Source organism: Ascaphus truei, chromosome 2 (genome assembly GCF_040206685.1).
Source record: "Ascaphus truei isolate aAscTru1 chromosome 2, aAscTru1.hap1, whole genome shotgun sequence".
Lineage (NCBI taxonomy): Eukaryota > Metazoa > Chordata > Amphibia > Anura > Ascaphidae > Ascaphus > Ascaphus truei.
The window spans coordinates 190,018,161-190,032,388 of record NC_134484.1 but is presented as its reverse complement, the minus strand read 5'-3'; the positions used below and the strand labels follow the sequence as shown (position 1 = coordinate 190,032,388).

At 50.1% G+C, this 14,228-nt stretch overlaps 1 protein-coding gene across 1 annotated transcript in view; it reads left to right on the top strand.

The window, feature by feature from the left end:
• LOC142487049 (N-acetyllactosaminide beta-1,6-N-acetylglucosaminyl-transferase-like) overlaps nucleotides 1–14,228 on the top strand; it is a 79,740-nt gene that overhangs the window by 43,533 nt on the left and 21,979 nt on the right. The window contains exon 2 of the mRNA XM_075585726.1: nucleotides 10,760–10,849. Within this exon, the coding sequence (XP_075441841.1) occupies nucleotides 10,760–10,849 (90 nt within the window). The remainder of the gene's footprint in view (nucleotides 1–10,759; nucleotides 10,850–14,228) is intronic.

Here is a 14,228-nt window from a genome sequence, read left to right as displayed (position 1 = left end):
GGCACCGCAGATCCCTTGAGGCATGCGGGTAAACTGGTAAAACCCTAAGGGACAGATGAAGGCTGTTTTTTCTTGGTCTTCCTGGCCCATGGGCACTTGATAATACCCGGACCGGAGGTCGAGCACACTGAACCATTTACTCCCGGTCAACGCATTCAGGAGGTCCTCGATTCGGGGCAGTGTATACTGGTCGGGGATAGTACGGTTATTCAGCGTTCTGTAATCCACACATAGACGGACCGTCCCGTTCTTCTTGCGGACTACCACAATGGGTGAGGCGTAAGGGCTCCGAGATTCCCGCACGATGCCAGCCGTTTCCATCTCGTCGATTAATCCCCTCACTTCGTCAACATCCCTTGAGGCAAGCCGGCGGGAGCGCTCCCGGAAGGGGGTGGCGTCGCTCATTCGGATGGTATGGTGGGCACTGCGACTGCACCCCACATCCATGTCACCAGTGGAGAACACACCCCTTCGGTCGTGTAGCTCATCCTGCAGCCTCTTCCTCCACTCATCCGGGAGGGGCGAGTCGCCAAAGTCAAATTCCAATGCCGGCGCTATGGTAGTAGGCGAGCTCCTAGCTAGTCCCGTCGAGGCCTCCTCCTCGGAAGTTACCGGGTATATCCTTCCTAGCGTCTGCCGCCGGTCAATAGTCATCGGGTACGGGGATATATTCTGCACATACACCCAGGTGCGCTTCGGGATCTTCCTGGGCCATTCCTTGACCGAGGTTAGTACTTTGTAGCCCAAACGTTGTTCGTCCTGGGCCACACTCTCCAAGGTGAAGAGCTGATCCTCCGACCGTCGACGGGGGTAATGGCAAGCGGCGACCATCATTCGTCCTTCCCCCGGGGGAATCTGGGTCAGTCCCCATTCTTGGCTGTAGAGGACGCCATGCTCTTCCTCAGTCGCAATTTTACCGCAGACCTCTTGGAGGGCGGGACAGGCCGCTAGGGCCAGCAGTGGGGCTTCTCCTGCTTCCTGCAAAAACTGGCGGAATACCGCGCGCACAATGTCAGCGTTGGTCCCCAAGATGATTGGGGCGCTGGGGTGGTCCTGCGGCTCGGGGCACACTAAGGCCTCCACTTCCATGGGGTGATGTTTACCAGTATTCAGCTGGAGAATATCTAACTGCACCTTTACTACTCCGTCTATGGGGTAATCTTCATGACTCAGTCCCCGTAGTCGCAAGGCATCCGCAGATAGCAACGGTAGTTGGTGTAAGTGTTGGTCGTAGAAGGGCCGATACACGATGGTCACTTGAGATCCCGTATCCAATAATGCGGCGGCGTAGATGCCCTCAATAACCACTCGAATAAGGGAGGCGGGGCCAATTCGGGGGCTCGGAGAGGATGGCAACACCTTTTCATCCTCCAGGGGCCGGCACGGCATCGACTGCGCCGATCGGGACGACGTCCTCCGCGAGGTGGGGCAGTGGGCCCGTAAATGTCCCATCTTTCCGCATGCGTAACACTGCATTTGGCTGAGGTAAGCCTCGTCTCTCCTGGTTGGGGGACTTCGCCCAGTCGGGGGACGAGGTCTGGGTGTCACTGGGGTGGGGACATCCTCGGGATCGAGATCCCCAGGTTCAGGCACGTCGGGCTTTGGGTCCACTTTCTTGGCTTCTTTACCCCCGGGCGGTGGCTTCTTCCCGGTGGCTAAGTCACGCCCTAACAACACCATCTCGTGCGCTTGGACCCGATCCATTAAGTCGTGAAACGACAGGGCTTGCCCGGGCGTTATGCAGCTACTGACCCGCACCGACACGGGGTGTAGGGGTAGGAGGCCCCTCAGCAACTGAGTGGTACGTATTCCGTTGGCTTCTTTCCGTGGCAACACGCCTTTCCTGACCATATTCCAGAGATCCAGGTGTAGTCGCCTGAGAAAATCGGATACCATCTCCCCTTCCTTCTGGGCTAACGCATGAAATTTCGACATCAAAGTATACATGTCCACCGGAGCTCCATACGCCTTGGTTAGGCAGTAGATGAGGTCTGCCGCATCAGCTTCCGGGTTGTCGTCGCGGTAGTAGTGCACCATGTGGGACGCGGGGGGCCGTAAGCACTCGACGATGCGCTGTCTACGGACCGCGTCCGTGCAGGTCCATTCAGGTAGTACCTGTTCGGTATGATCCAGCCAGTCCTCTATCCCTACTTCCCCTTGGGGCGTGGGTTTCTCCCCGGAGAAGGCCTTTAACTTCCTGTACTGGAGCGACTGGGTGGTATTGTGGATAACGGCAGCTAAGGCGGGCAAAGAGGTGTCTCCCGGTAAGCTATCCCCGACAGCGGGGTAAGCGTCCAATCTTGATAGGCTAGGTCGGTTGAGGCTAGCCCGCAGGCCGGACGGGGTAGAGGAGGAGCCTAAGCTCAGGGCTGCGGGCCAGTGAGGGTGCAGGCCACGGTCAGGGGAGTGGTCGGGGCCTCCCGTCGCGGCGCCAGCGGAGGGGGTATACTCTCTCCGGGGGGTGGAAGTGGCCAGGGGCGCAGGGGTGTCCGCCTGGACGATGGGACAGCGCACCCCCGGAGCCTCGGGCAGCAGCAGTATACGGGGCAAAGCCTCGGGGCATATATCTTGTTCAGTGGCATACAAGATCCGGCGCCAGGTCTGGTCGCGGTCATAAAAATGGTCTTGTACTTGGGCATTGTCCAGGAGAGGAAGCTTTCGGACCTGCTCGGTCACTGTGCCTAACGAGATCATGGCGGGGACATGGCCCAGCGCGAAAACACGGTTCAAGGGAATCCCGCGCCGTTGGGCCCACTTGCGCACCTCGAGCGCCGAGGGCACCGACATGATGTGGGTTGGTTGCACAATAGAGACAAAAAAATGTGGGGGCACCCCAGGTCTAAGATCTCAGCAGCGCCTCCAAATGTAGCCCTTTTTGTGAACACCTGAACTAAGGGACTACGGTGCATAAACCTGTGGCTTCAGGAGCTCTGAGCCTCCGCATATTGTGAGCCTGGGGGTATACCTTTATCACTTGTGGTGCAGCGCCTCCACTCACCCAGGATCCCCATTATAGAGATTATACCCTGAGCAAGAACCTAACAACAGCAGTATGCAACAGCAACCTTTTTATATCACACATGAATAACAAATGATATGCAGACTTATCATATAACATTTACATACACACACACAACGTGGCTCGGCCACACCTTATTGGGATAATGTCCTGTACATAAGCGGCTCTGCCACTCTCCTTAGGAGTATGTCTCATAACCAGTAAAGTATGGTACCATATGCATTCTCTCAGGAAACCCAATTAGTTAGTGAGAGGCGGGATCAGCGCCTGGTGACCGGTGTAGGTGCACTTGTAGATAAGGATACCTTCCGGTCACTACGATGACCTTGACACTCCACAGGGGGGCCCTGGTGTTAATCCAGCCTTGCGCCGTCTCTCCCTTCTGCAGCACCGTCAGATGGGAAAATCCAAGATGGCGGCCGCAGCTCCGCTTATGACCCTCACTAAAGGGGAACGTCCCTGACGACTATGGGCGTCCTTACAAATACAGCACCCTACGATGGCAGGGGAAAGGCTCCTGGGGCTGTGGGCATACCCTACCTAAGCAGACGGGTCACTGACCCTCTGCTCTCGCACACGAGGTTCCGCCAACCTCCTCCTTCACCTCCCTCGCTGCTCTCTCCCACCGCCCACACGCATCCGGTTCCTGCATACACAGTCTCGCATCCCATTGGTCCTCAGCCTCAGCTGACCTTCTCACAGTCAGAGTTCATAGTTCAACCCCCTCCAAGTCTCTACTTAATATTACCCTTCGCGCGCTTCCCTCGCGCATGCGCAGCCCAACTGGTACGCAGTAACTTCGCTGGCAAACAGGGACAATATGGCGCTGCCTATGTAATTGACAGCGCGGAACCTTTAATATATATGCACATCCTTACACATGGATTGGAAGAATGTATAGCATTAAGATGAACCTTCTACCCCATTTACTATATTTGTTTCAGACTCTTCCGATACCGTGGTAAAATCGGACATACTGTCCATGCAAGCTCAGATCTCAAAATTTATTTGGAAAAAAAAGAAACCACGTATTAAAGCAAGGATTTTGCAGAGACCTAGGGAGACCGGTGGCTTAGCGGTACCTTGCTTGCTCTCATATTATAAGGCGGCTCAATTATGCCAAATTATACAATGGCACGTATACCCAAACATGCAAAGGTGGGTAGCCTAAGAAAGCGAAATGTGCGCACCGTTAGAGCTTCGCAACATAATTTGGTTCCCTAAATCTAGGCAAAAAAAACCGCTAAACAAGCCACTGTCTTCAATGCTTAACTCACTAGCAGTCTGGGAGGCCTCTAAATTTAGATGCTCAATGACTTCAAGATATTCCTTGATGGCCCCTCTATTTGGTAACTCAGATTTGGCTCCAGGGCTAGACAGTAAAAGTTTCCGAATTTGGAGACAAGAGGGGTACATGAGACTAAAAGACTTGAAGGGTAGAAACATTATCAAGACATTTGATCAGATTAAGGCGGAAAAGGACATTCCCAACACAGAATTTTTTAGATACCTCCAGGTCCGGGCATTTTATATCAAACACACAAAGCGGCCGCCATTGACAAATTTAGAAAAGCTCTGTGTGCGGGGATCCAACACACGGGGACTAAGATCTAGGCTTTACAGAGAAGTGATTGGTTCAGGCAAAGACTACGCACAGAAACTCAGCTTTATGACTCAATGGGAGTCAGACCTAGATAAGACCCTAGAGGACGAGGACTGGACAGAGATATTTAACCCAGCTGCCAGAAGCTCCATATGCTCGACATTAAAGGAGAACTCATATTAATGAGGTGGTATCTCACCCCAGTCAAATTATCTAAATATGTCCCGGGCTATTCCCCTCTATGCCCCAAGCAGTGCGGGGAACCAGAAGATTTGTTGCACATGCTTTGGTCCTGTCCTTACATAGCACCCTTATGAGTACAAATCAGAAATTGGTTACAGAGGATTTTGGGCTTTGAAATTCGGTTGGACCCGTGGTTTATCTTACTAAATAAACCAACACAGGAGTTATCCAGAGCGGGAAACAAATTAATAGCTCACTTAGCAACCGCTATGAGGTGCGAGACCGCAGCATTATGGAACCAGACTACAATTCCATCCATTGAAAAGACTCGGAACAGAATTTGGTTTGTTTGCCAGATGGAGAAGTTAACGAGTTTGATTAACGACACAGGCCCAAATTTCCAAAAGGTCTGGCCTCCTTGATTGGCACAGACAGATATTCAGGGGGTGAGCAATGCCACATATGGCTTTGATAAGAAAAAATTAGTTCTCTTTGGCTGAGACGCAATAGGTAGAGGTTTAGGATAGTAGGACTAGACTAGGCCCCCAAAGGATGTCAAGAGGAGCACTTCCATTCAACAAACACTGAGTGCCGCAAGGAACCAGGACCAAAGAACTGGACAAGATGAAGCCTCCACCTCGCCCCCACCCCTCCCCCCTCTTCTCTCCCTTCCTTTGTGAGTTTTATGTTGTGTGTGTTTGGATTTGCATGACACAGGGTATCGGTATTGCAGATGCACAGGGGAAGTTCAGTGGCAATATGTACAACGTAATGCTGTGCCCGGTGAACAAAAAAAACAATAAAAATTGAAGTTGAAAAAAATAAATTTTTCATTTGTTGCTTATTAGCCATGTTTGATGACAACTAGATATATCAAAGAAAAATCACTGTAACAGTGAGGAAAAGAAAACAAACACAAACACAAAGTAATCCAATACCAACATAATATGATTAATTACATACACAGTATCAGTTATCAACAGATGTCATTTGTATCACCATTACCAACTCTTCTTCGAAATATTTTTAAATAAAAAAAAAAAATAAGTTAGTATGTAAAGTTAGTATAGAAACATAGTGAGCAGACTTGAGACTGGCTGCTCCGTTTGATCTAATGTCACTGTGTTCAACAAGAGTTTGCACCGTCAGCCTCCTCTCTCCTTAGGCCTCGGTCCCGCTGCGCTCGTTGGCGCGGGCGGCCACACGCGAGTTCCCCACCAGCAGAGGAATCCTTCCGATCCGGTCCCGGTCCCCCCTGGCGGCACAGCGCACTACACGCTGTGGCGCGTCAGCCGCTATGGAACACAAGAGAATGGTGTTCTCTAGTGTTGACGCGTCACGTGGTGTGGCTGTGAGCCAATGGGGAGGGGAGGCTTCGGGAGGAGGAGAGGCTTCGGGGAGCGGGGAGGAGTGTATGAGTGTGCCTGAGTGCGTGAGTGCCTGGCTGTGTGTCTGAGTGCGTGAGTGCCTGCCTCTGTGTGTGTCTGAGTGCGTGCGTGCGTGCGTGCCTGTCTGTGTGTGTGTATGTGTGTGCCTGAGTGCGTGAGTGCCTGCCTCTGTCTGTGTGTGTGCGCGTGTGTGTGTATGAGTGCCTGCGTGTGTGTATGTGTGTGCCTGCGTGTGTGTGCCTGAGTGTGTGTGTTGCTTACTAATCTTAAATCAGCAGCTCCAGCCCGAGTCCGTGGAGGGAGGGGGGGGAGAGTAGCGGGTCCCTCCGCTCAAGCCACGCCCCCCCTCCCTGTCAAGCCTCCCACTCCCGCCCACCTCCCGCTCCGGCTCCCTACAGACCGCATATCGCGGTCTGTGTATGTCAACGCACCGCCTGTCTGCAGTGCGGGCGCGCTGACTCTGGGAGCGGGGCATTAGCCTTAGGGTGGGATAAGGGTAAAGAAAATGCGTTTAAAAACATTTCCCTATTGAGAGCCCTGTAAGAAATGACACTTGTAATAAATTTTCAGAAAAAAATAAATAACCCAAATCTTTGCCTTCAGGATTGTTAGATTAATTTAAGGCGGTCAATTATATTGTTACATTGTTTACCAAACTATGTGGAATTGCACTTCAACATTTGCTTATTAGCTTTGTAAATTGGGAGTTTGTTTCTTGTCCTTGTTTCTGTGTGTTATTTGAATTGATGATGGATTTTGATGGGTAACTAAACAGGTCACCTGTTCTCATCAGATGATGTTACAAAGATAAGCTAAAGATGTGACCAGTTGAACTTCTTTTACGTGTTTAATATTATTTAATTGAAAAAATATTTATTGGGTTCATTTAGCATTTCCTTAAATGTTCATTCACTAACTTTGCATTGATTGGCATAATTATTGTCTGGCCAGTCCACTGGCTATTTAATAATAATAACTTGATGTCATGCTTTTATCCCAAGGGGATGCAAAGCACTTAGCAATAACAATATAGTGTATGGTACATGGCATATACAGTACATTTTTTTTACAGACACAGATCCTCTGATGAACTTATAATGTATGTATTTTGGTGCCTGGGGCACAGGGAGATCAAGCGACTTGCGACTTGCAACTTGCCCAAGGTCACAGGGGGTTGACAGTAGGAAATGAACCAGATTCTCCAGATTCAACTTCATTGTTTACAAAGTCAACGCCTTTTCACACTGAGCCACTCCTGCTCTATTTCAGCCCTATCTGCTACAATTTGGACAACAGGTTTCAAATGTAATGCAATAATTAAAAAATGTTGCAGCCTAACATACATGTCTGAGTTTTGCTGGGGAGTGTGAGTGTAGCCTGGAGCTCCCGCAGCTCCTTGAGACCCCCCTCCCCTTGGGCAGCTCGATCGCGGGTGCCGAAAGACCCGACGGCTGCTTCAAGGGGTGGGGGCTGGAGCAGGGAGCAGCACGGCTTCCCCTGCCTGCGGCCGGTTGCCGGGGACGCGATCGGGCCGTTGCTAAGGCCGCGATCGCGTCTCTAAGGTCCCAGCGGCCGCAGAGCAGGGCGCCGCCATTGAGGACCGTCTCGCGCATGCGCAGTGGACGCGTAGGCGCAGGGAAAGCCCCAGAGCTAGGGATAGCTCGCGCGAGCATAGAGACAGCTCAGGGAGAAGAGAGAAAGCCCGGGAAAGATTGCACACGCGCAGTGGAGGGTAAGGAAAGCCCGCGAACCCCTAGCCTATCAGGGAAGGCTCTGAGCAGGGACTACGAGTCTCATGAGTCTCTGTATGCCCCATGTGACACCAGGGAGCCAATAGGGCTTAGGAAGGCCAGGCAAGGAAAGTGGATACATTGTTTGGACTGCAGCACGTTTGTCAGTTGGAGCTGGGGAGCTGTGAGGGAAGGAAGGGTGCAGAGAGCATATGCAGCTCCTGCATCGAGTAAGGTCCCCACATCCCAAGTAAGGCCCCAACTCCCCACCAGGTTAGTGGGTAAGTGCTGAGGGACGGCCCAGATAGGGACGCTGCCCTTAGTGCGTGTCTGTGTGCTGTCTTGTCAGGATCACGGCTGGCAGTGCTGTGAGGCCTGACAAGAAGGCATAGTGCTAGTGTGCAGCAAGTTGCTGTACGCGTTCCAGAAGTTTGCAGTGCGTAGCTGTTAGTGTTAGTGTTAGGGTTCCAGGTTGCTGTGTGGAGTGTTGCATGTGACGCTGCCTGTACTGAGTGCAGTGTGTGTGCAGCGTGTGTTACTGTCTGCCGGCTGACTGAGAGCTGTGTGTCGGCTGCAGGCGCGTTAGGATAAGTGAGTTAGGAGCTAGTTGTTCAGTGTGTGTATATCACCAGTGCCAGTTGCACGTGGTGAGCTGCCAGAGTCTGGGATCCGACCGAAGTTACAGGGAGAGTTATTCTGCATGCAGGGACTAGGGTAGAGGTATACCCCAGGGCCCAGTTAGTCCCCTATGACACCAGAGGAAGCTGTATGGCATAGTGTTGGCCTTAGGACAGGGACTCCTTCACCCTATTCAAAGCAGCAAGAGGGTTGCTGTCTGACGGCCTCTGACTGTCTGACAGCGTGTTCAGAGACTGTGTTAAAGAAGCATCCCGGCTGGAGATTCCTTTCCTGTGAATGCAGCGTGGGCATCCATTCCTGCAGAGAGCAGCGCAGCACGCCGTGGGATCACTGTGCGGTGCTGCTGAGTTCCAAGGATTTTCCTGACCAGGACTGGTCAGGGAGGTAGTATATATTAAGTGCACCACCGGGCCCCAACACAGGGAAGCGCTATCCCTCACACTCACACTGGTCTTTATTGTTGGGGACACTCAAGAGACTGCGGGGAATGTGATGATGGACATGTGGGTGGGGGGAATGGTATGCATTCAGAGTGATGCACTGTTATTGATATATTGTTTTGATGTTATGCAAAGAGGTGTTATTGGAGTTACAGGTTATGCTCAGTAAATACTGTTTATTCACACGGTGTGTATTTACTGTATGGTTGTTCTGGTGAGGGCACACTCTCACCCCGTTGAGATCCCTCATCAGTGGAGGCGCTGCACCGAGTGTAAGTACATACCCCAGGTTCCCCGTGGCGGAAGCTCAGCTCTCCTGGTTGCCAAACAGGTATAGCACCACACTGATAAGTAGTCAGACACACCTACCCACCTCAATCTCACTTAAGGGGGGGGGAAAGAGGGCTACATGAGCAAAACTAAAGCTATATTTCCGGGTATATTTTTCTCTATAACGAAACTAGAAACGGTTAACCCAGTTACGGGCACTCAGCCTCTCCGCTGGAATGATAACTGATATTAGTTTCAAAAACTTTATTGGCAAAATGATTAAAAGAAATGGTGTTAAAAATGAAAATCGACCAAGAACTATGGTAAATGCTGGGGTCTAACTAATTTAAGGGGGCTGTGGACTGAGAGTAGGTCAACAGAATCTTCAGACAAATGTACAATCTACCTAGGTATAGCCTCTCTAGTGGGGCATATACATTCTCTTGGCATATAATGATATTAACGTACTACAAGATTGAACACTAGCTTATGAAGTTACCACATTGCTTCCTTGCTGTGTATTTAAAAGCAGTGGGATATAGGCATACAGATGCACCTACATTCAGTTAGTAATTTCCTCTGCTATTCCCAATTGAGTATATGATGGCCGCTTTTATCAATATTTTGTTGCATTTGTCTGAGGATACTGTTGACCTACTCTCATCCACAGCCCTGTTAAATAACTTAGACTCCAGAGGTGCACCTCCCCCACTTCTCGATATCATTGTTAGCTGAGCGGGGGTTCCCCATAGTATACTATATTTTTCTCTAGTGAGATTTGTCAATTTCTCCCGAAATTTCATTTAACTTCTCAATTTAATCTGAACGCTGTCGGGAATTTTCAAACTTTTAAGTTAATTTGGGCAAGTTTGCACGTCTTTAATACATAATGCTTTAAATGGCTTTCGTAAATTCACCCATCTCGTATTAACATATGTTTGTAAAATAATAAACTTGAGTACTTTTTTGCAAAGGCGGCAGGGAGCGGGAGGCAAGGGGAGGAACGTAGCACCGGTGGGTCCTGATGCAAGTTTATTAAAAAAAAAGGCCGCCCTCTCACCTCGGGGCACTACCTGTGGAGTGGGTGCGGTGGTGGCGATAGAGGGAGCCCATCCAGGCGGTGAATGCAGAAGTTGGTCTGACTTCCAGTTGGACCTACCTTCCGTGTTAGGATCACCTGGGTGGGCTCCCTGCACTGCCTGGTAAGGACCCACACCACAGGTAGGGCCCGGGGAGGAATTGTACAGAGAGGGGACTCCTTTAGAAATGCCGAACGATATTCTGGCAGCTAAACTAAGTACTGGAACAGCATTCCAGCGCATGGAGGATGGGCACCTATAGGTGGTGAGCCAAACTAGCTGCACATATGGTTGTTCCGTCACCGTGAGGAGGGATAAGAGCTCAGGAAACCTCAACTGTCCAGGAGACAGTTCTTATGAACAACTACTTCAGCAATGACAAGCCTATTTTGCTTTGTTAAACTGCAGATTTCCCAGGAGCCATGCCGGATGCAACGTGGGAAGGTGACCTCAGAGCTATTAAGTGGCAAGACATGAAGGACCACGGAGGCTGCCATGGTAATGTTTTCATTTTTCTTACATTGTTTTCTGTGAAGGTTTATACATCTTTAAGTCAATGCTGAAATGTGTTTTATTTACGTAATAGAATCACCACAACAGTGCATTACTGGCCAATAATGCCCTGCTTTGTTCTAATGAGGTTTTTAATAGCATAGGTGTGGTGGAGCAGCCTGTAAGTAGGGTTAGAAATGAACTCACACATTACCTTCCTGCAATGAAAGTTTCTATTTCCCTCAAAGAGGAAAGCAATAGACTGTCAAAGGAATAGAACGAACGATTCAAAGTAAATAGCATACGTCTGCAAAACAACACAAAAGCCCTTAGTAGGGATGGGCAAAACTGTCAAAATCCATTCCCCCAGAATCCTGCGGGTCATTTTGACAAAATACTTCCGGCACACTAAAATTCACATACGGAATGCATACTTAAAAATCTGTACGTATTCATTCAAATTTGTCATTGCATACAATCCAGACAAAAGACAGAAAAGCCCAATGCTACATCCAATGTGACAAAAATACACAGTGAAATACTTATATATTCTCTTGAATATAGTGCTTTGGCCAAAGGGTTTAACTAAATTACCCTTATTCAAGAGAATATATAAGTATTTCACTGTGTATTTGTAACACTTGACTGCCCGCAGACCTGGCCAGTCCCCAATACTGAGGTGGGTAAGGGTATAACACGCATCCACAGCAGTGAGGGCGTGCCCAGAGTGTGGTATGATGCGTTGCCGCCGGGCCTGGTGAGAAAGGGTTAGCCTGATACTTGCCGCGTCCGGGTGCCAGAGGTCCGAGGGTAAAAATCCGTAAGCCGTAGGTAAGGGGCAGGAGAGAGCAGTGTAGTGGGGTCCAAAACCGAGTCCAGGGAGTAGCGAGGTACACGAAGTCTAACGAGAGCCGAGATCAAATCCAAGGGTATCAAACGAGGGCAGGGACTGGAGCGAGAGCTGTAACACAAAAGAGAGCCAGGCATAGACCTCCGTACAAGAAGAGCCACGGGAAACTATGCAGAGCGAGGAAGGAGAGGGCAGACAGGAACTATAAATGCCGGAGAACCAATGGAGCAAGAGGCGGAGTGGGGGCTTGACTGAGTGGTCCCAGGGATAGGTTAGGATGCCTGATGTGGTGTTCCCTAGTGGGAATAGCCTCCAGCTGCTGGGAGGTGGAGCCAAGGCTGCAGGAGGAGTGTAGAAGAGGACGGGTGCGCGCGCGCTCTGTAACACTGCAGCACGCGTGCCCCTGCAGCGTGTGGGCGAAGGCGGCGTGTGCCGCGGAGGAGCGGAGTGGCATCCGACCGGAGCAGGTAAGGAGCTGACGGGGAGGGGGCCTGGGACGAGCGGCAGTACTGGGAGCCGGGGTGACGGTGACCCGCTGTAAGGCGCGTGTCCCCCAATCCCTTACAGTATTTTGGTCACATTGGATGTAGCATTTTCTGTCTTTTGTTGTATACATTTAGCCACACTCAGTAGCACTCCTTTTGAGACTAATATATATGTATGATGTGGTAGGTTTTGGGGTTCTGAGCTTGCTGGGATTGTGTTTATTAATACAATCCAGGCGGCCCACTGTCTATCCTTTATAAGATTAGACGTACGAAATCAAGTCACAAGCTCACTTTCTCTCTGCATCTGCTTTATTTACTGCACTTCACCTTGTGTGTGTCTGAAAAGATGTGTTTTATTTAATCTCTATTAGAATATGAAGAGAGAGAAAATGCAATCATTTAGATGAAGTAAAACAGAAAACAGCGCACAACGCTCATCGTGAAATAAGTATAAACAATTTATATGTTAAAAATGATTCAAGGTTCTGCGTACATCAGATAGAAGAAAAACGGGCATTGAATGTAACAATGACAGCTGTTACCACTCATGGACCCCGGAAAACACGGGGAAGCAGAGACTGATAACCTGGTTCACTCCAGTGTTCTGCGGCCCCTATTACATTCTCAGCCCCTATTACATCCTGAATAATCATAAGGGCACTATCAGGTAAGGGTTAAAACCGATATATAATGATATTAAGTGTAGCCATGTGTAAAATTGGTGTACAGATCTCTCTCATACTGAGCAGTAACTCCTGTTAAAAGGGCAGGGTTGCCAGTAGTCATCATGGAGGTTTGTCCTCAACCCCTGTAATGTGTAAGATAGTAGCAAAGGAAGTGACAGCATGCTCTGTGTCCACTGTTAGTGACACAGAGGTGGGTCTTTCTGGAACCTATACATTGCACAGCACTCCCAAAAGTTGTTGTTGCTGCTGCTGCTGAGTCAAGGTTCAGTTCAGTTCAAGGTCAGGACTCTGGCACAGCTGGTAGTCTCCCTTAGGGGAGAGGTGGAAAGACAACTTGATTAAAGAGTCAGGAGGAACCTTCTGAATGGAGTGTCACTACAAGATGTGCGGCTAAGTGTCGGCCGCTGTGATGGGCAGTCTGCCACACGACATGCTAATAAAGATGCCCATGAAAAGACCCTTCTTGCCTGGGAGTGGAGTTACTCAGGGAGAAGGTGCACCCAGGAGTTCCCTTCCAGAAACCCCTCCCTGCTATCGTGGGGATCCGGATGGGATGGAGGCACTGTACCAAATGTGAATAGGACTCAGCACACTACCTCAGACGCCTGTCATGGTGAAATCCCCACTACCAACGAGCGGGAGACTCAGGAGTCCTGTGAGCCAGCAGGTGCACCACACTACACTGACATGTAACGGGGGCAGTTTCTCACATATGTTGTCAGGATCAGAAGGGCCCAGGGAAACAACATTACAATTGGAGGAGCTGCTGAGATACCTATCATCAGGACAGGCTTTTGCTAGGCACACTGGGAAACAGGAGAATGTATGCTGCCAGGTAGTGCTGTGGAAGGGACGGGAGCCTAGGGGTAGTCAGGAGTGTGACGGTCCGCTCGCAAAGTACACCCTAGCGCCTTGAAGGGAGTAAAGTGGGTCTGGAGACAGGGCTATAGCTGTTATAGTCACCTTCAGGCAGCTAGTCGTAGGATGCCTGAGGGGATAGCCTGGTTAACATGGGTCAGGAATTCCTGAGAGAGTCTGCACTAGGTGTAGCCAACAGTAGGTTGACGCCCCAAGTACTGCAGGGGAGAAGCCAGAGTACTCTAGCCAGTAACCAGATCACTTACCACAGAGCACATACTGGAGGAAAGCAGATACAGCATGCAGAGAAAGAGTGAGCCTAGCCTGAGGTAGTGCATACATGAGTAAAACACACATGAGATACATGGAGAGGTGCACTGGCATTCTTTATTGCATCGAAATGGCAGCTGCCCAGCAGAGAGGAGCACCATGTGCGATCACAAGCAAAGTGTAAAAATGGCGACCGAAAGTAATGATGTTCTGTGCGGTGCAGAGAGTCCAAG